The 19,567-nt window shown below is 50.7% G+C and overlaps 1 protein-coding gene across 4 annotated transcripts in view; it reads right to left on the bottom strand.

The window, feature by feature from the left end:
• Positions 1–1,964: 1,964 nt before the first annotated feature.
• Positions 1,965–19,567, bottom strand: part of LOC111152645 (epoxide hydrolase 2) — a 61,163-nt gene continuing 43,560 nt past the window's right edge. The window contains exons 13-19 of one of the 4 annotated variants that reach the window (XM_022511198.1): positions 12,915–12,995; positions 10,949–10,982; positions 8,888–8,990; positions 7,929–7,998; positions 4,269–4,349; positions 2,604–2,662; positions 1,965–2,436 (exon numbers count right to left, since the gene is read on the bottom strand). In XM_022511198.1, the coding sequence (XP_022366906.1) occupies positions 2,358–2,436; positions 2,604–2,662; positions 4,269–4,349; positions 7,929–7,998; positions 8,888–8,990; positions 10,949–10,982; positions 12,915–12,995 (507 nt within the window). In that variant the 3' untranslated portion in view covers positions 1,965–2,357. Of the gene's footprint in view, positions 2,437–2,603; positions 2,663–4,268; positions 4,600–7,928; positions 7,999–8,887; positions 8,991–10,948; positions 10,983–12,914; positions 12,996–19,567 lie in introns of those variants that run through there. The other 3 variants (XM_022511190.1, XM_022511215.1, XM_022511206.1) reach the window with 3 other exon arrangements.

The following is a 19,567-nucleotide window of genomic DNA, read 5'->3' as shown; positions in this document are numbered from 1 at the left end:
GATGAATGGATAAACAAAACGTAGCCTGGCCAGACAATGGAATATTATTCAGCCTTCAAAAGGAATATCTAACATAGGCTACAACATAAATGAGCCTTGAGGATCTTATACTAAGTGAAATATGCCATTCACAAAAAAGACAAATACCGTATGATTCCACTTATGTGAATTAGCTAGAATAGTCAAATTCATAGAGACTGAAAGTAGCACGGGGGTTGCCGTGGGTTAGGGAGAGAGAGAACGTGGAGTTAGTGTTCAATGCGTATGGTCTATGTCCGGGACGATGAAAACGTTCTGGAGGCAAATGGTGTGATGGTCGCACAACAAAGCGAGTGTACTTTGTGCACTGAACTTGGACACTTGAAACAGTTAAAACGGTAAATTTCATGTTAGGTATATTTTGCCACAGTGAAAAAAAGAGCTCTTACAGGAGTACAGACATCATTGATATTCTTTTGCAAGTAGGTACCAGCCTCAGAACCCTTGTACAAAGATGATAAAATGTATTGAGGTAAACTGATGAAGTGATTCCACTCATACATACTAAAATTATAAGCATCTATAATTAACTGTAAATACTTTAGCTGTGTTTTTCAAAGATGATTGCACTTCTATTCTGTGCAGCAGAAACCCACTGATGTACTTTCGCAATTTATCCAGTTAATGCTAAGATTCGTAGAGAACTAACTTCTGGAGGTCTTCTTTTTTTTTTAAGGTTTTATTTATTTGACAGAGATAGAGAGGCGGGGAGATCACAAGTAGGCAGAGAGAGAGAGAGGAGGAAGCAGACTCCCCACTCAGCAGAGAGCCCGATGCAGGGCTCGATCCCAGGACCCTGAGATCATGACCTGAGCTGAAGGCAGAGGCTTAACCCACTGAGCCACCCAGGCGCCCCAGGTCTTCTCCTTCTTAATTTAGTTCTAATAACAGATAAGCCAGGAGTCTCAGTAAGAGTCTTTTTTTTTTTTTAAACACTTTTATTTTTAGGTAGGCTCCATGCCCAATGTGGGGCTTGAACTCACAACCCTGAGATCAAGAGTCGCAGGATCTACCGACGGAGCCAGCCAGGCGCCCCAAGAGTCTTGTTCCATCAAGGCTTGGTATGATGGACACAGTCATGCAATTGGCCATGTGCCTCACGCGGTAAGACATCCAAATCAAGAATCTGAAATGAACCCATGAATCCATGCATCCATGCTTCCATCTCTGATATATTCAGCAAACATCTAATGAGCCTCTACAAAATAGCAGGATCTTCTGAGTTAGGATCCAGGATGAATCACCTAGATAGGCAGCTGCCAATCTCACGGGCCCTCCTGTCTCGAGGGGCAGACAGTTAACTGAGTGTGGTAGCCAATACTAAGGAGACACTTCTACAGCCGCTAAGAAAATATTCTACCATTTGTGGCTAGATGGATTCCTCTGAACAGCGAGGCTTGACATTTCCCACCCAAGTGCTTCGAGGCTCTGGGCAGAAGACGATGAGGGCTTGAAGCCCGGTGGTGGCGGGGGGGGGGGGGGGGGCCACACCCAGGGGAGACCAATCCAGGGAGAGACGTGGCTTCTGGACATGGCTGGGGAAGGTATGGCTAGAGGGCAGGTCTGGGTCTGTCCTGAGTCTGCCCTGGTCTGCCCTGGCAGCTACTGCCACACAGGACAATTCAGATTCATATAAATTAAAATTAAATGAGAAATTCACATCCTCATGCCCATTTTCCCCATTCGGGTGCTCAGGGCATATGCGTGTATGTGGGCATAGGGTTCTGGGGCGGCAGGGAGAAAGGGCGTGCGGTTCCACGGGGCTGCTGGCTTCTCCATTGGATAGCACAGGACGGAAAGTTTCACTGGACAGTGCTGGTCCAGATCACGCTGTGCCTTGGAGACTGAAGAGCAGAGGGAAACACATGCATTCAAAGGCGACAGCCCTTGACCCTGCCTTCCTCCCAGAACACAGACACAAGCACCACTGTGGCTGTACCTTTATTAAACCAACGAGCTCCAACGTCAGCAGATGTGCCTCAAAATTAACTGATTTTGCTGCCAAACTGCGAACTGGGTTAGTCAAAGAGAAATCAGCCCCCGGCTGTCTTATGCTATCCCCTAGAGAACACAAACCACTCTCAGAGATAAAGTAACACCTTTATACCTAGAGAATGAATCATATGGGACTTTTCCTGTATCTGTAGTTATGTGAGATTTGACTCCCTTCACTTAAAGAAAACCACTCTGGAGTAAAGCCCTTTGGGACGATGCTGCTGGTTGTAAGAGCTCTGGGCAAGGCCTTGCCTGGGTTCCAAGGGCAGCGCCCAACAGAAGAAGGGCCTGAAGACCTGCTGGGGGCCGGCATGAGCCACAGCCTAAAGCTTCGAGACCACTGGTGGGTCCCTGGCATCAGTCTCCAGCCACTCAGTGAGGATCTGATTCAACTCGGTGGGCCTGGAAAGGGAAGAAAGGACAAGTCACACCTGTCCGGACCTACTCCGCTTACATAAAAGCAGAGGTGAAGAAGGGGACAGCCAAGCCGGGAAAGGCCTTACTAATGGAGGTGAACAGGAAGTCCTGATCTCCTCCACCCAGGGGTCACCCTCCCAACATCTCCTTACTTCTCCATCTGTGTCCAGTGTCCACACTCCTTAATGTGTCCCCTTTTCAGGTTGGGGATCTGCAAGAAAACCCCACCCAGAAGTCAATGGTAGAATGCAAATGGGTCTGGTCTTTGGTTAGTGCTTCCCAAAGACCACCCCCCTGAAGACCATGCATCGTTTAGGAAAGGAATGGGCTTTTATGGATCTCCTCGTATGTGCCAGGTAGTCTTCGTGCACTGCTTTCTCTAACTTTGACTGTAGTCCTGTGGGGTACTATGAAGGCACAGGCCAAGTTAGGTAACCTGCCCAAGGTCACACAGACAGTGGTGGAGCTAAGATTCTAATTCAGGGCTGACTTGCACTGATACCACAAATTGCTTCTCTTCAGAATTATTAGGAAGCAGCTTGTTCACAGTCTGGAAAATGCCACACAGACGTGACTGAGTCCCGCCCCTGCCACCGCCCACCCTTGAGGCTGCCTCCCTTCTCCCCAGTGGTCTGCATGCAGGGCTATTCAGCCTCCCTTTTTGGACTCTGAACCCCCACAGTGGGTCACAGCAACAAGCCCCAGGGACAGAGAGGAAGTGGCAGCTTTGTCCTCCGCTCCCTCCTGACACAAGTCTTGAACTGTGCAACACAATGCAGAAAATGCTGGGGGGGAATGTGGTTTTCCTCCCAGGGCCAAGCACAACCCCTTCCAAGCATAAACCTCAATGAGGCTAGCAGTCAGTTGCCAGGGCTGGAAAGGGCCGGCCGAAGAACTGGAAATTCTATAGAAACCTCCAAAGGGTAGGGACAGAGAGAATGAATCCCTCCTCCCGCCTCCCGACGGGCTCACGGCTTTCTGCAGCTCTCGGTCAGCTGGCTCTAGGGCCGACAGCCTTGGCAGGATCCCACTTAACACACTGTCTGCTGTGTCTGTTGACGATCACAAAGCCACAGGCCAAATGTGGACGGACTGCTCCCAGCAGTTAGGCAGGATAAATGAGCCAGCCCACAGTCACCCCACCTGGAAGCCTCCCCAGCTCCTACCAGCCTCCACGTTTGTAGCAGAATGAGCTTCCAATCCACAAGGTTGTCACCTGTCAATTCCCTTCAGTGGTGTATGCCCATGGACATACGAAGCTCAGCCTGGCCCAGTGGGCTCCATAGACTCTTCCAGGCTTACAGAATTCCTGCCATTCTCCCAGCATGCCTTGCATGTTCCCTGCCTCTCACCCTGTCTCCTGTTCTCTCTGCCAGGCAAGCCTTACTGTTCACCAAGGTCAGCAAAGACCTCATTCCTAACCGTGCGCTCTTCTTCATTCTCTCCTGGGTTCAGGATGAACTGCTGACAGTGAGCTCCCCAAGGATGGGCTCTGTATCTTACCCATCCTTCCCGTCCCAGAATCTGGCACTGTGCCAACATACTCACGTGCACGGTAAAAGCCCATGAAATGAATGAATGAATGATTAAATGCATGCATGCATGAGTGAGTGACAGGCTACATTGGTGCAGGAGAAAGGAAGCACCAGTCATGACTGCTGCCCCCCAGAGGTGATAGTGATGCTGACCGAGAACCTGGTCAAGCCCCTGATTCAAAGAGATCTCCTGCTGTGTCCTCAGCTGCCATCTTTTCTCCATGATGCCTGTGCCCTCTGCTGGGAAACACCAATGACCCCAGAGCAGGACCGATCCCTTACCCAGTCTTCCATATGCTTGGACATCTCAGGAACGAGCACGGGGTCCTTCTCCGCGGTTACCATCAGGGCCGGAATCTGGATCTGCGGAAGGGTCACAGGAAGTGGGAGCAACCACAGGAGGAAGGAAATGGACCCTACTTGTGCCCCTCCACCACTCAGGGTCCCCTCTCCCAGGGCAAGGACACAGTACCTTCATGTTCATGCTTTGTGCCTTCCTCCACTATTAACACTGCCCCCCTCACCACCACAAGGACCCACTGTGGTACTGTTGTTGGTCCTGGCTTTGTTTCCTCAGGCTTTGAAGGAAGAAGGCATCGCTATTACTGCAGATCTAAAATGGTGGTGTGAGAGGGTAGAAAATATGTGTATTTGTGTTGGCACTGATTCCTGGCACAGAGCTCCTAAAACTCTTTTGTAATTTCCTAAGTGATAAGAACATCGTGAGCCATCTTGTTCTAACATTTGGTCTTTGAACCCCATCCCTGCCTGACACGGGGCTCCTAAAACCCTTGTAAATTCCGAAGGGATAGAGCACTGGGGCCATCTTTTTTCTGTTGAGGCATCTCTGGGTGGGCTCCTGGATGGGGGCTGGTCACCAGAAGGACCAAGCCATGATGAGAAGCTTGGAATTTCCAGCCCCACCCCCCATTCTCTAGAGAGGGCAGAGGGGCTGGAAATGGAGTTAATAATTGATTGTGGCTACATGAGTAAGCCCTCATAAAACCCCCCAAATCCCTACAGGTTGGAGTATGGGGGGTGTCCACATTGGTGAACACAATCTACCCTGGGTGGGCAATACCCTCCAACTCTGCAGGCAGTGAAGCCCTCTGCCCTCTCCTTTGATAAGCTGGCAAATGCGCCTTCCTGAGCTCTGTGAGCCACCCCAGCAAGTTAATCAAACCTGAGCAGGGAGTTGCGGGAACCTCCGAAGGACCACTGGTCCACCAGAAGCACAAGTGACAAGCTGCACTGGTGATCGGCATCTGAGGTGGGGAAAGTCTTGGGGGGACCCTTGCCTGTGGGACCCAATGCCATCTCTGGGGAGACGGTGTCAAAATGGATTTGAATTGTTTGGTGGGGGGGAGGGGAACCCCCAGATATCTGATGACCAGAAGTGTCAGAGGGGTGGTGTTGTGTGTGTGTGTATACGTAAGAACATGCATGCTGACCCACTTTACGTGACTGATATTTCACGGAACAGTGAAAAGAAAACCGTAGGTCCCAAATGGTGTCACTTGGGCCAGGTCAAGTCACTAAACCGGAGCTTAATATCTAACCTAACTGCATCCCGACCTCTCCCAGAAATACCTCATTCAGCAGGCAGGAATTTTTTTGATTGGCACTGATGAGGTCATCTGTCGCAAGGGCCCTTTCTGTCCCCCCACAGGAAGGTGAGGTAATGTGCTTAAGACCCCTGACCCTCCCCCTAAGGGAAGGTGACCTTGCCAGAAACAATCCTCCCTTTTCTTTCACTTAGAACTTTCTAGCCACCCCCTCCTTCCTATTAAAACCTTCCCCTTGGTACAGCTCCTCAGAGCACCCCTTTCCATGCGAGACAGGATGCTGCCGGATTCAGGAATCACTGAATAAAGCCAATTAGGTCTTCAAATTTACTCAGCTGAATTTTGGGTTTTAACAGAACGGAAGAGATGACACCAGGAAGCGGGAAAGATGCCCTTGAGTGGAGATCAATATTCCTTTTCTTTGAATTCAATGAATGCCTAAAAAGGTCAGCCAGGACTCCAGAGCAAACGGATCAGCCACAACTGCCACCAGCTCTGCTCTCACCTGCTGGTGGATGCTACCGCGGGCTGGAGAAAGCCTCCTCTAGCATCTCGTTCTTCCTCCGCCATTATAATTTTCAAAGAGCTTCCGTCTGTCCCCACTTAAGGGACTTGCCCTGTTCCTCCCCTATGTGCAGAACCAGGGGCTTCTCACTGCAGCCCTGTCACCAAACGATGAAGAACCAGGGGGTGCTCGGATGTGATTTTGTTGTGGGAAACCGTCGTGGGGCTGCTGTACACTCTAGACTATTCCAAGTCACAATGTAAACGGGTTATGGGGAAACAAGAGAAGGTGGTGGAGGAGGGAGATCTGAGAGGCAGCTGTAGAAGAACGGGGTTTCCAACGTTAGCACCCCTGGCATCACCTTCCCAAAGACTGTCATCATGCCCCTCCATGCTGGGAGAGATGTCTGCCCATCAAACCATGGTTTTATCATTTCAGTCAATCACAGATGAGAGAGACAAAGATAATGAGCCTTAATGGAACTACCAGTATGTGCCAGGCACTGGTTTAAGCATTTGGCGGGCATCAATCCATTTTATCCTTATACACACCTATGAGGTAAGCGCTGTTCTTGTCATTCCCATATTACAGAAGCAGCAACAGAGAACAGAGTGGCCAGGTGCCTGACCCAAGGTCACACAGGGATTAGATCCCAGGTCGAGCTGCTGCCCAGCCTGCTCTTAACTACGCACTCCATGTTCTATTGCCTGACCCCACAAGGTCAGGACCTCATCTGTTATAACCGCCACGGGATGCCCGAGGTCTACAATAGTGCTTGGCACACAGAGGGCATTCACGCTTTAGTGAATCAACAAGATAACCACGGCGACCGACGGAGCTGAGGATGTGAAAATGAAATTTCCCGTAGGTTTTCTTCACATTCTGAATGCACCCTGGGGACCTGTCACAGGTTTCCCCCGCTACCCAAAAGTACAGCATTCCTGTGAAAACTGCTGTAAGCCAAAACGGTGAAAGGTGAAGAAGCAATCACCACTAATTTATATGAAAACATTTTTGAACTTTCCCAGACTCCCAAAATAACCTCTTTTCGGCTTCTCTGTACCTTAGGAAACATCTTGCTAATGGATGCACAGAAGAGAGCAACATCAAGCCCAAGTGCTCAGAGACGGGGTTCAAAGCTACGGCGGCTTGCCGCCGAGACACGGAGGGGAGCTCCTGGGGAAGGGGTGCGGCAGGGCCCTCTGGCTTGTGAACCACCTCTCTAATGATTCACTGCGGAAGAAATGCTGAATGCTCTTTCTGCCTTTTTGTCTTTTTTTCCCCTAAAAGCGAAAATCCTCTTTCAATTTCTTTCAGTTACCAAAAACCTGTTAGTAATGTAGGTCTTTTGTAAAAGCGAACTTTCAAAAAAGTGGGATCTCTACTCACTTTGCAGACCCAGAGATTGGAAATGCATCTTCTGCTTGGCAAACGAGGACATGGAGGCTCAAACGGACTAGGGTGATGTGACACAACCAGCGGCTAAAGCCTGTCTGAGAGGACCTCATGCTCCTCTGTGACATGGGGGCTCCATGATCCTTCTCCCTTTTGGGAGTCTTCTGGGACTTTCTGCTGCCCTGACCTGGGGCACAGTCAGGAGACCTGGGGCCTTCCCCGGTAGCACTGGGTCACCTTGCCAGACCGCTGCCCTGCCCCAAAGCCGCCCTCGACCGTTCTAAGGAAAGCATCAGGAAAAGTCCTCCAAGGACCCCCTTGAGTGGAGGGAAAGGACAGAAAGGAAAAAGAGGGCAAGTCAGACTGGCCTGCCCATCCCCCTCACCCCAGCTCTGACCCCAGGCCAGACTCACTGGACCAATGAGGAGCCCCCAGAGGGGTTCACGGGGAGGGCAACCACACTGAACCAGCACTCACCTTCCATCCCACAGCTTTGCAGCCCCACTGCCAGTTCACCTCCATGTTTCGATACCAGTTCAGGGGACCTCTGGGGGCAGGGGAGATCAGGGAGTAAGAACAGGAAAGCTATCAAGAGAGGACCGTGCGGCAGACCTCACAAGGAGCCAGCTCTGCTCAGAGCCGCTCTTCCCAGTGGCAGCAAAGGTGTCTGCAGGGAGGAGCAGAACAGAGCCCAGGGGTCCCAGCTGGCTGCCTGACACACCGGCCATGTGTTAACGAGCGAGGCCTAGTACGGGCATTCAGGGCTTGGCCGAGAGAGCCACTGAAGGGGGCTTCCCGAAACACACAGATGCTGGCCCTACAGAACTCTGTGTTCTTGGAGGGTGGGGAGTTTTGTTTCCTTCCCTCACCAGCCAGAAGACACTCCTCTGCCCGGGACCTCTTGGAAAGGGACTCCGGGAGTGGCTGTGGTACGGAGGTGACCTCCTTCCAGTGGGACATAGGCGGGTGGCTCAAAGAGGCCTCTCAGAACAGGTAAGGATGGCCAGGGGCTGGACCTGAACACTCTCCCAGTCCTCAGTACAAACCCACCAACCAACAAACACCAAGAACGGGAGACACTGATACCCTCCCCGGAAGACATATGCAACTTCTGAGTGTCTCTAGGCTTTTGTATTTTTCTGAGAAAGAACCCAGAGCTGCCCTCTGATCCTCTCAGGGGTTATGACTTAAAGAATGTTTTTAATCCTCTGTTCTGAGGGGGCCCATCAGCACAAGGGGGAAGCAAGCTGGGTTATCCCACACTAGAGCAGGCCAAGAATCTTCAGGAGTGAGCCTCCTGACAGCAGAGGAGTTCAAGCAGAAGTTGGTTATGTGTTCCCAGGAGGCACAGCAGGCCTCACCCCATACCCTCACAGCAGAAGAGCCCCTCTTGGCCAATCGTCTCTCTTTTGTGTTTGGGGCACCTTCGTCTTTACCTGAAACCAGACTTCTGGAACTGCTGCACATAGACCCCGACGTCCTCCTCGGTGACGATGCTGCTGGGGCTGGGCTCTTCCGGGGCCCTCACCAACAGTCCTCCTGCAAACAGCCACCTGTTCGCGTCTAGCCCAGGGCCAGGCGCCCGAGTTCTGACTCTGGGATGTTCCCAGCTGAGGCTGGGCACCAAACTGCCTCTCCCGTCCCATCTGAACTCTCAGGAAAAGGTCTCGTGCTCCTTCATTCTCTCTCTCTGCACAATGAGCTCATCTCCTCTCAAGCTGCGAATCTGTGCCCTTGCTGTCATTCTGGAACCCAGTGATATCACGCACATGGACCTCCCCTTCCAGGACAAACTTGGGGACAAAAAATATCCCTTTCCTCAAAACCTCACTACTTAATTCCAGGACACTGTTTACCAGGCCCCATCAGCCCTCCGGGTACCCCCTCACCTCCCCACTCCCATTAGCTTAACTAATAACATCCCTCTTTAGATACCTCCTCTGAGCCTCATAATTTTCATAAGAGTGTGCTCTGATTTTTCTCTTAGCTGGAGGAAAATCCAGGACAGGGAGCACGTGTTCTGTTGCCTTCTACAACATGATCTCATGATCCTCTGCACAGTGTGGAATCCTAGCTTGTCCTCAGAGGTGTACCTTGTGTCCTGGCAGTCCCCAGTCCCCTTGGCAGCCACCTTGCGATGACAATCGGCAGCCTGCGGACCGCTGCTATTTCACAGGGGACAGCCAGAAGGGCTAGTAACACCAGTGCCTGAACAGGGCTGACTCACCATTTTCAGGCTCCTGAAGCCTCAGAGGCACAGTAACTGGGTGAGGCTGACTTTTGTGAGATGTTATCAAAGGGGTATGTGATCAGGGTGCCTCCCCACGACCCCTTGACCTGGGGCTCCTGGCTTTCTCTGTAAGAGTCCCCACCTGCTTTCCTCCTGTGACTACTGCGATACGCCACCCTAAAAGACTGTAGGCTCCTCGAGGGCAGTGGCATGCTTCATGTATCTGGCTGGCTGTCCCTGCATCACATCAAGTGTGAGCTCCACGTGCTCCGGGAATGAAGGAACAAACAAGTGACTGCATGGAAGAGGAAAGACAGGAAGGGAGGGAGAGAAGGAAGGAGGAAGGGAAAGAGGGAGGGAAGAGGCTTTCTTGACCAGAGAGAGGAGTATGGCCTTTAGGGTAGGAGGAGTTTAAGTCCAGCCTTGTCCCACTGAACGAGCTCCTTAACTCTTCTGAGATCCATTTTCTTCCTCCATAGATGAGTGGTAACAATGGGATTTTTAAAGGATGTCAGGAGGATGATAAACAGTAGATCTCAAGAGGGTGAGGCCCGTGTCTGATGCACAGAGCAGGTGCTCAAAGGAGAGGCAGCAATCGTTATCAATACACGTGCATACTGGCAGGGCCTCCGCATACTGGCAGGGCCTCCGTGGGCGGGGGGGGGGGGGGGGTGAGCAGGGGCAAAAGGAAGGTTCTGTGGGAGCTGTGCTGGATCTGTGCGCCATGGGGATGTGCAGGGCTTCGACTCTGCACTTATAACCAACCCAGGAGGGAGAACAAGGATGGTCTTCATGAGGGGGAACTGGAAAAAACGGGAACGCAGTGTTTGCAGGGAGGAAAGGCCAGTGGATTATGACAGAGGAGTTCTCGCTCGAGGTCTAGCTGACTTGGGCTCTGCGAATACCAGGTGACACTGCAAAGGTCAGTCCATATCTTGGGCCTTGGGCCTTATTAGCAGAGGGTGGGATTGCCCTGACAAGCTCTAAGATCCTCTAAGCTCTTACGGCTTAAGATCTTGGACCCAGAGTTCCCTGGGGGTAGGGGCAGGAACCAAGGTCGTCAGGTTATCCCAGGGCTAGGGTGAGGGCTGGTTATTCACCAGCGGGGGCAGGGGTGGGGGGTGTTTTGTTAAATCCCAGTTCAGAGCTAGTGGTTGTGGGGGCGTGCTGCTTCTGCTCAGAGCAGTCGGATGGTGACTCGTTTAACCCTTAGCTGATTTCTGCCATGACCCTCCCATCCCCCTTCCCTCCTAAGAACCTCTCTTACCCATTTCACGGACTTTGCTCACGCTGAGAAAAGCCTGTGGGGAAAAGGAAGGTTAGAAATGTTGTCTTGGGTGAAGTAAAGGAAAAATGTTGAAACAGGTCAGGTGCAAACCCTGTCATAACCAAAGGCCTACGAGTGCCATCAGGTTACACAAACATGCACAACTCCCAAGGGAGCTAGAGACGTCTGTGGGGGCGTCAAAGCAGAAGGCAGTTAAGAACTAAAGCTCAGCACCAAGGCTGCTCCTGGGTGCTTGCAGGCCTTAGTCACATAAGAACTTGGGTGGATACAACCCATGGGGAACAGATGAGACCTTAGACCTATGGCGGGGGTGGAGGGGGCAGTTAAACAGGAGATACTCCCTGCGCCTCTACCAGAAACCCAGAAAATCTGCAGTCCTCAGTGGAAGGGTGGATTAGAAAAAAATCCACCTATCATGGTGGATGATGTCATGGCAGAGCAATGTCAAAGGAGTTGTTTCATTTCAGTTTGGTACAAAGAGGAAACCACAGAAAACTCCCCTAGGAATTCACAGCCATAAGCCTGCCTTCACAGGCGCTCGGGTTTAAGCCTACTCTATCTGCGGGGTCCGGAAACCCCCAAGCTGTGAGGTAAACAAAAAGAAGAGCAGGCCTGGGCTGGTCACGCCCACGGACGCCAGGCGGAAGCAGCAAATGCTAAAGCACAGGAGGGTCTTTTCTCAACTACAGAACACTCCCCCACACCTCCACCCCCTTCACGCACACACACAGGCCCCACTGTGAGACAGCAAACACAGCAAACAGTAAAAGCCCAGTCTCCCAAGAATATCAAATAGTAAGACTTTCAGAGTGAGAGAGAAAGAATGAAAAAAATAAGTATGCTTAACACGATTAAAGACATAAAAGATGGAACTAGAACACAAGAATACAAAAGATTAGAATAGTTTGGAAAAGAACCAACTACAACGTCCATACATAAACAAAAACCTTATTCATGGAAATTAAAAAAGAAAATGTCGAAGATGTATAGAATTGCAGACCAGACACCACTATATACAAGGAGGAGGGCAGATCTTGGGCTGGTTTTTCATAAGCAAAGACGGAAACTTCTACCTAGAATTCCATACTTGGATAAACTAGTCTACAGGACTGAAGATCAAAATGAAAATATTCTCAGGCCAAAAAACTGTTATTATTAATAGACTCTTATGGAGAGAACTACCAAAGAAGGTACTTCAGGAAGGAAAAAATGGCACGAAACAGAAAGAAGCAAGAAGCCAGGTGTGACCAGCAAGGGTGCTAGCAAACACGGGGACCTCTCAACAGCACCGACTGTATGAACAACGGCAGTGACAGGATGACCCACACATAAGGCAGCGGGCTGGGGTGGGGCGGGGCACCTGGGTCACTCAGTTGGTTAAGCATCTGCTTTAGCTAGTCATGATCCTGGGATCCTGGGAGCGAGTCTCGAATAGGGCTCCCTGCTCAGCAGGGAGTCTGCTTCTCCCTCTCCCTCTCAAATAAATAAATACAATCTTAAAAAAAAAAAAAAAAAAGACAGCAGGCTGCGATTACGGAGTTAAAGCGTTCTAGGCTCCTTTCCAACACCAGTGTTAGTGATCTCAATTGGTTTGAGCCTTGGACAACTCTGCGTATGACAATGGTAGCAGCAGTCACAGCACAACTTCTCAACTGTTGCTATTAAAATCCTTTATAATCCTTCTTTGATCTTCATCTCAAAGCCTTACTGGTGTGGGTCAGGGAGGATGTAAGCTTTCCCCACGACCAGGGGATCGGCCGAGTGAGGACCTCCAGCAAGCACCCGGACTACAGAAGTCAAAGAAAAGAAGGCCCCGTGCTCATTTCCAGACCTGGCCACACCCCAGAAGCCTCCCCTCCCAGGGAAACCTTCCAGAGACACTTCCAGCCTCCGCAGCTCCCCATTCCTTCCCTCCTGTGCCCCCCACCACCCTGCCCTCTGCAACACTCACCATGTCATCACTTGCTCTGAAGAAGCTTTTGAAAGTCCGACTCAGGTTCTGTTCCAGTTCAGCCTCAGCCACTCCCTGAAACAAATCAAGAAAGCAAAAGGAAGGACTCTGCGGAAATCTGACCAAAAGTTGAAAGCCCCCAACGTCTGTCTCATTCAGCCCACGTTTTGTTAGAAGTGCATCAGTCTGGATTTTCCGACTGAAAACACACGTTTTAAAAAAAAAGCTTCAAATAAAACACAAGATGCTAACAGTGGTCCCTCCCTGGGAGGTGGGTTTACGGATGTTGCTTTCTTCTGTTTTTCAAAATTCCTACAGTGAGAATGTCTTACTTGTAACAAGCCCTCTAAGGGAATGGGGAAGGGCTGGACAGGAGTAGTTGCTGGTGAGAAAGGAATGGTTCCCAGGATTCTAAGAAGCCAAGTGGAAAAGCCAAAAGGTGTTCCATGCACGCATCTCATTTTGCTATGGTAACTTCAAACCCAATCTCTTTGAGTTGGGCCTAAATGATTATAGACTGATCATTATTCCATGCCCACGGATTATCTCCCAAAGGACAGGGCAGCGAGGTTGCTTTGTGAAGAGCTGAGAACCAAATCCTTTGTGGTGACGAATTACCGGGTCTCCCCGCTCATGGCAGCGTTGTTCCATGTGATGACTCATCTATACATGGTTCTTGGGTCGTTTCCAGGTCTCCGACTTGGACTTGCCTCATCAGTTCCATAGATACTGGGCCCCTTCTCATCCTGGAAACTCAGGGTCTGGACACCTCAGCTCCCCACCTCCCCTTCCTCTTACCAAATCCCCCATCCAGGAGCACATCCAGACACTAGGACAGGCTGGCAGGGGGCTTCGAGATCCATCAGTGGATGCTAATTTACTGGCTAGTCTCCTGGGACGTTATTTTTTAGGGCATGAAAGGAACATTTTAATCCAGTCTTCCCTTTCTGGAAATTAAAAGCCCTTGGACCTGAAAGCTGTTGTAAAACCTGTGTGAAGAAAGATAGCCATCCCCGGGGCAGGGAACCCCCCAAGGGCAACTGCTGGGAAGGAATCAAGATCCTTTCCCAACACAGCACCGAAGAGACTAGTGCTATAGCAGGACACGGAGAAAGAGTGTGGTGGTGTCTTAGTCCATTCCCGCTGCTGGAACGGAATCCCATACATCGGGGAGCTTGTGAACAGACATTCCTCAGTCCGGAGGCTAGGAAGTCTGCGATCAAGGTGTCTGCAGACTCCCTGTCTTCAGACTCCGGCCCTCACATGGCAGAAGGGGCAACAAAGCTTTCTCTGAAGAGGACACTCCTCCTGCTCACGAGGGCGCCATCCTCCTGACCTAATTGCCCCCCCCCAAAGGTCCCATCTCCTGACATCCCCACAGCGAGGATTGGGATTTCATCATTCGGTCTACAGCACAGTGGCAATTTACTTTTTTTTCCTTTCCAGCAGCTCACCTGAACGTACCCAGGCACCGGCTGAAATGGATTACAGGAAGTTTTCTGAGTAGGCGTCCTGACCTTCTCAACTCCCTGGTTTAACAGACCAGAAACTTCCATCAAGAACACCTAGCTCCCGGGGCGCCTGGGGGGATTGTTGGTTTCTGCTCAGGTCATGATCTCAGGATCCCGAGACTGAGTCCCGGTGGGGCTCTACACTCAGTGGGGGGTGGGGAGGGGGTCTGCTTGAGATTCTCTCCCTCTACCCTTCCCCCCAAGCTCTCTAAAATAAGTATATCTTAAAAAAAAAAAAAAAAGGACATCTAGCTCCCTTAGTGTGGCCTTCAAAAAACCTTTAACATCTGTCCCCAAAACTGCCTTGTCAACGAAGTCCCCCTTTGCACATCCCATTAACTGTATTCTTGTTGGATTCCATAGCGCTTTAGCGTGCCCCACCCCAGGGCCACCCTGAGGACAGGGGGGCATCCACTTGGGAGCCTCTGTGACTGGTCCTAGGACAGAGCAAGGGCTGAACATAGATGTTGGTTCCTTTCCTCCTCTTCATGTTCTCAAGAGAGGAGGGTGCCATAGGCCAGGTCTCTCCAGGGACCCGCGGTCCTCTCCATCCTACTCTCAGTTACGAGGCCCCAGGAGAGCCCACTCTGTGTGTTCTGCACATCAACACGGTGAGGGCTCTGATCTATGAGACGGCAGCAGGCACGGAAGGAAACATTTATCACCGGCAGTGCTGGGTCCGCAGGTTGAGATTTTCTGCAGCGAGCAAGGTCGATGAGGTCGATGAGTTCGTTACAACCCTCCTCCCATCGGTCAGATTCAATTATGATGGAGATTCGGTCGTGACCCTCTGCCCTGTGATGAACCCGGGCAAGAAAAAAGCCGCAGGAGGAAGTGCCTTTTATCTGATCGATAAAAGCCGATAAAAGCCGTGGTCGGCCCCTGCCAGTCACAGGGGGCAGGGCTTTTATTTACTGGGAGCGTCCTCATCCCAGAAAGAGCTGCCGTGGGTCCCGAGCCCAGGGCCTGGAAGAGTCTCCACAGGCCCAGAGGTCTGGACAGGGCTCTGACCCGCAAATGGTCCTTAGAAGAGCAGATGGATGCCAGGTGGGTCAATAAAAAATCAGAGGGATCAAAAAGGTAAATAAGTCTGTCCACCCACATGAAAGGACACGGGATCGAGGACAAAGGTGAGGGCCAGAAAGTCGAGAGGATGATAACAGCTGTACTCTGGTCCCGCACCCTGCTGATTATCACCCGACTCTTGTTAAGTTTTCAAAGGTGACACCATATTTTTAAGTCCCGCAGACCAATGACAAGATTCCCACCTGCCCCAGCGGGAAGGGGCTCCTCCCTCTGTGCTCCCGAGTGGAGCCCTTAGGAGATGGGCTCTGGAATCCAGCCAACAAGGCTACAAGCCCCTGTCCCGATACTCAACTGGGCAAACCTCAATTTTCTCATTTATGAAATGAGTTTTGCAAGGATTCCTCAAGAATGATAATGCCTGTTTCTTACAATACCTGACATGCAGGAGAAAAGCCAGTAAGTGGTAACTACTGGTTTATTAGGATCCCTACTGTTAAAGTCACTGGACTGCAACTGAAATGTCTACTCTGGGACTTTGGTACCCTCACCAGCCTGTGAGTTTCTTATGGACACACAGTTTATCTTATTCCTGTTTTTGTTCTCATGGCCACAGCATGGTAATAGTGGACACCCAGGTGGGTGGGAAGGAGAAAGGAAGAGGGGAAAAAGGGAGACTGGAAGAGGAGAGGAAGACTTTGGTGGGAGTGTCTTCTAAATGATTGTGGCTTTTATTTTTCTGCCCTCCCCCCCCCACCATGAGCTCATAGTCACCAGACAAGGTAAGTCATCCCCAGCTTGATCAAGTTGGAGGTGGGCAGTAACCTATGGAACAGAGACAAATGATAGAATCTGCTGTCTTAGGACCCAAAGCTCTCACTGGGGCAGGCAAACTGAAGACTGTTCTGGGTTCAGAAAGAAGGCCCCTAGAACAAAGCCTTTGGAATTCCATGAATCCTGGAGCTTTGTCTCCAGGGTACTTGGAGGCTGTGTAAGGAGGACTTATAGAGTGAATGACTAGAAGTATAAGGAAACCCACCTGGGAGAATTCACCAGAATTTCTTGGCCTTTCCATCAACCACCTCTGCCTCCTCCCTCCCTTTGTTTTAAACCTGAAACCACAGAAGCTCATAGCTGTGAGGAAACTTCTAATTCTCTTCTCCTTGCTTTCTGTGCTTTCCAGATTAGTATCCTGCACTTTGCCCTTATTCCTCAGACCTGTTTCCAACTGCTGGCTAAACATGTCTGCGTGGCTATCTTGTCACACCCCTCAATCTGATCCTTAAAACTGACCTGAAGAGGAACCAATGAAGGAAATGTAGCTTCTGGTGAGATATATTTTCATTCCTACCCCAGTGTTATCACACTGCAATGTAGTGGGTTGAGAAGTGGTCCCCCAAAAGGCACATCCAAGGATCTAATGCCCAGCTGCTGTGAATGTGACCTTGTACGGCAATGGAGTCTTTGTGGATGGAACCATTAGGATCTCGGATGAGTGACGAGTTACACATCGAGTGCCAAGGGTTTCTGGCGCCACCAGAAGCTAGGAGAGGGGCATGGAATGGATTCCCCCTCAGAACCCCCAGGAGAAACCAAATCTGCTAACACCATGATTTTGGACTTTAGCCTCCAGAACTTGAGGGCCTAAATTTCTGTTGTTTCAAGCCACAAAGTATGTGGTAATTTGTTGCAGCAGCCCTAGAAAAATAATACACCACTTCAGGAAGTCTCTTGATTTGGAGGGTGGGTGAGGAGGGAAAGGGACTAGGGCCTATATAACCTCCGGGTTCAGGGCGGGCTGTGCATCTGCCTCCCTCCCCACCACCAGGAGGCTGTCGGGTGTGCTGTGCACAGGGTGTGGGATCTGGCTCCTGAGATCTCGGCACATGTCCCCCCATCCCAGCTTCCTCCCCAGGCACGCATTTCACTCACTGTTTGAAGAAACCCAGGAATGTGGCATCCAAGACCAAGACTAAGACCATCCAAGACCATTCAGAAGACCAAGTTTTGTGTACACTTTTCACCCAGTGTGTGGACAGGGTGAAGTAGTCACTTCACCTGCCAGGGAGGTTCCCCAGCTGGGAGGACACAGCAGCCACCTTCTCGAACTCAGACCTCTTCCTAGAGGCATCCTCCCGCCACGTCCCTATGCAATGGGATTTCTCCTCTCTCGTCTCCCAGTTCGCGCCTTCCAAGATGTACAACAGGTCTGCCTCAGAAGAGGCACTTAACTGGGTCTATGGTGTCATTTCTAAGATCGTGAAGACAGCCACCTAACCAAACAGCAGGTCCATCAAAGCAGGCGCTTGGGCCACCTCTGTCCCCCTCTGGCAAACACCAGAAGATGCGTCTGGAAGAGAAGAAGGAAGTATCCTTCCCATCAGGGGCTTGGGGATAGCAATGCTGCTTCATGTTCTGTCTCTCTTGATCATAAATACTCAGATTCCTCTGAAACTCTGGGGCAGAGTTTTCTCAAAATAGGCCAGAAACCATGGCTGGGGAGCAGAGGGGAGGGTTGTCCCTGATGTGGAAAATGTTATCCAAAATGTGGGCAAAAAGAGAAAATGGTTGATCACTTTCCAGTGTTCAGCCAGGCATGCACACACAAGGGAGGAGGGAGGGAGGGGGAGAAAGAGAGAGAACGAGAGAGAGAGGTGAGTTAGGTCCCACAGGAGGTCCCTAAGGAGACCTGAGGCTCTCTGAAGCCACCTCCCCCCTGGGGTGGGGGGTGGGGGTCCTCTGCTCTTCCACAGCGCTGAGCTGGGGAGGCCACCTTACAGATGGAGACTCTGGGGTGGGAGTGTAACCTCCTTCAAAGTCGGGCATTTTATAAATACCCAAACTGGAGACGAGAACTCCAGACTTCAAACCCCTCAGTATTTGGTTCTTTTTATTAGAACGTAACATTACGCATGTTAAGAAAACACAAATAAAATGAGAAGGGTTCCTGCCTCTGCAGGCTCAGACAGACCACGGGAGAGAAGGCTGGCTGAGAAAGGAAGCACACAGCAGGGCTTTCTTTTAAAAGGTACTGTTCTGCTGGGACAAACCACCAGAATAATGTCCTCGGGAGAGGGCTGGCTCCGTAACTGATGGGCCACCTGTATTCTGGGGCACCGAGCGGCCACTACAATGGGTGAGGTAAATCTGTACGTACTGGCGAGAAAATCTGTCCAAGCTCTAGTAAATGGAAAGGCAGCACGACTCCAGTTCTATAAAAATTACTTGTCCGCCCATATGCACATACGCACGCCCGCCCCTGCCACACTTAAAAGCATCTTATAAAAAACCGTCTGGGAAATACTCACAGAACTATTCATAGTACCTACTTCTAGAAGAGTGAAGGGGGAGCCAACATTCTATCTCATACAACTGAGTACTTTTTTTTAAAAGCACTAAGTATAAATCATCTACAAAATACAGGCAGTAACAAGTCGCCAGCTGTCCCCGTAGTCTGGTGCCTGGTGGGGAGTGGGGGAATGCATTACTAGGTTGTTCTGGGGATTAAGGAAGACTCGGAACACGGAACACCGTGAGGGAGAAGGAAGAAAATCGTTTGTGCAGGCTGGGTTGGGGGGCCCTTCCACCGGTGAAACTGTCTCTTCTTGACTGCTACCTGTAATTTCCTTTGGCCCCATTTTCTCTGTTACCTCCTTTCTCAGCTGGTTAAATACTTACAAATGGGCTCTGGCTTGCCCTGGTATATATAGCCTATAGCTGGCTGTACAGTTCCAGACACCCATGCCACACACACAGGTGCACGCCGCACACCCTTCTCCCAAGAAGTAACAATACACACATACTACTGAGGAGGAGTGAAAAGGGACTGGTGTGGGGCGCTGGAGGAGGGTGTGCACTAACCATGTTCTGATTTCTGGGGCAGAGGGGCTATGAAATCTCCTGAAGCTAAGCAAGGACGTGAAGAATCTTAAGAATTAAAACAGAGAACTTGTCGTGATCAAATTTCCCAGCCAATTCTACTGGTCTTTGTAGCCCAGAGCGGCCTCCTCCACTTTCCTACTATACAAAGGCAAAGCCTGTCATCTCTTTGCCTAGCACACACACACACACACACACACACCCCCTTTTAATTTTAGTTTCCACCAGACTTGG

Source organism: Enhydra lutris, unplaced genomic scaffold (genome assembly GCF_002288905.1).
Source record: "Enhydra lutris kenyoni isolate GAN:26980312 unplaced genomic scaffold, ASM228890v2 scaffoldscaffold3, whole genome shotgun sequence".
Classification (NCBI taxonomy): domain Eukaryota; kingdom Metazoa; phylum Chordata; class Mammalia; order Carnivora; family Mustelidae; genus Enhydra; species Enhydra lutris.
The sequence above is the reverse complement of the archived record's forward strand: the minus strand, read 5'-3'. Positions and strand labels throughout refer to the sequence as shown.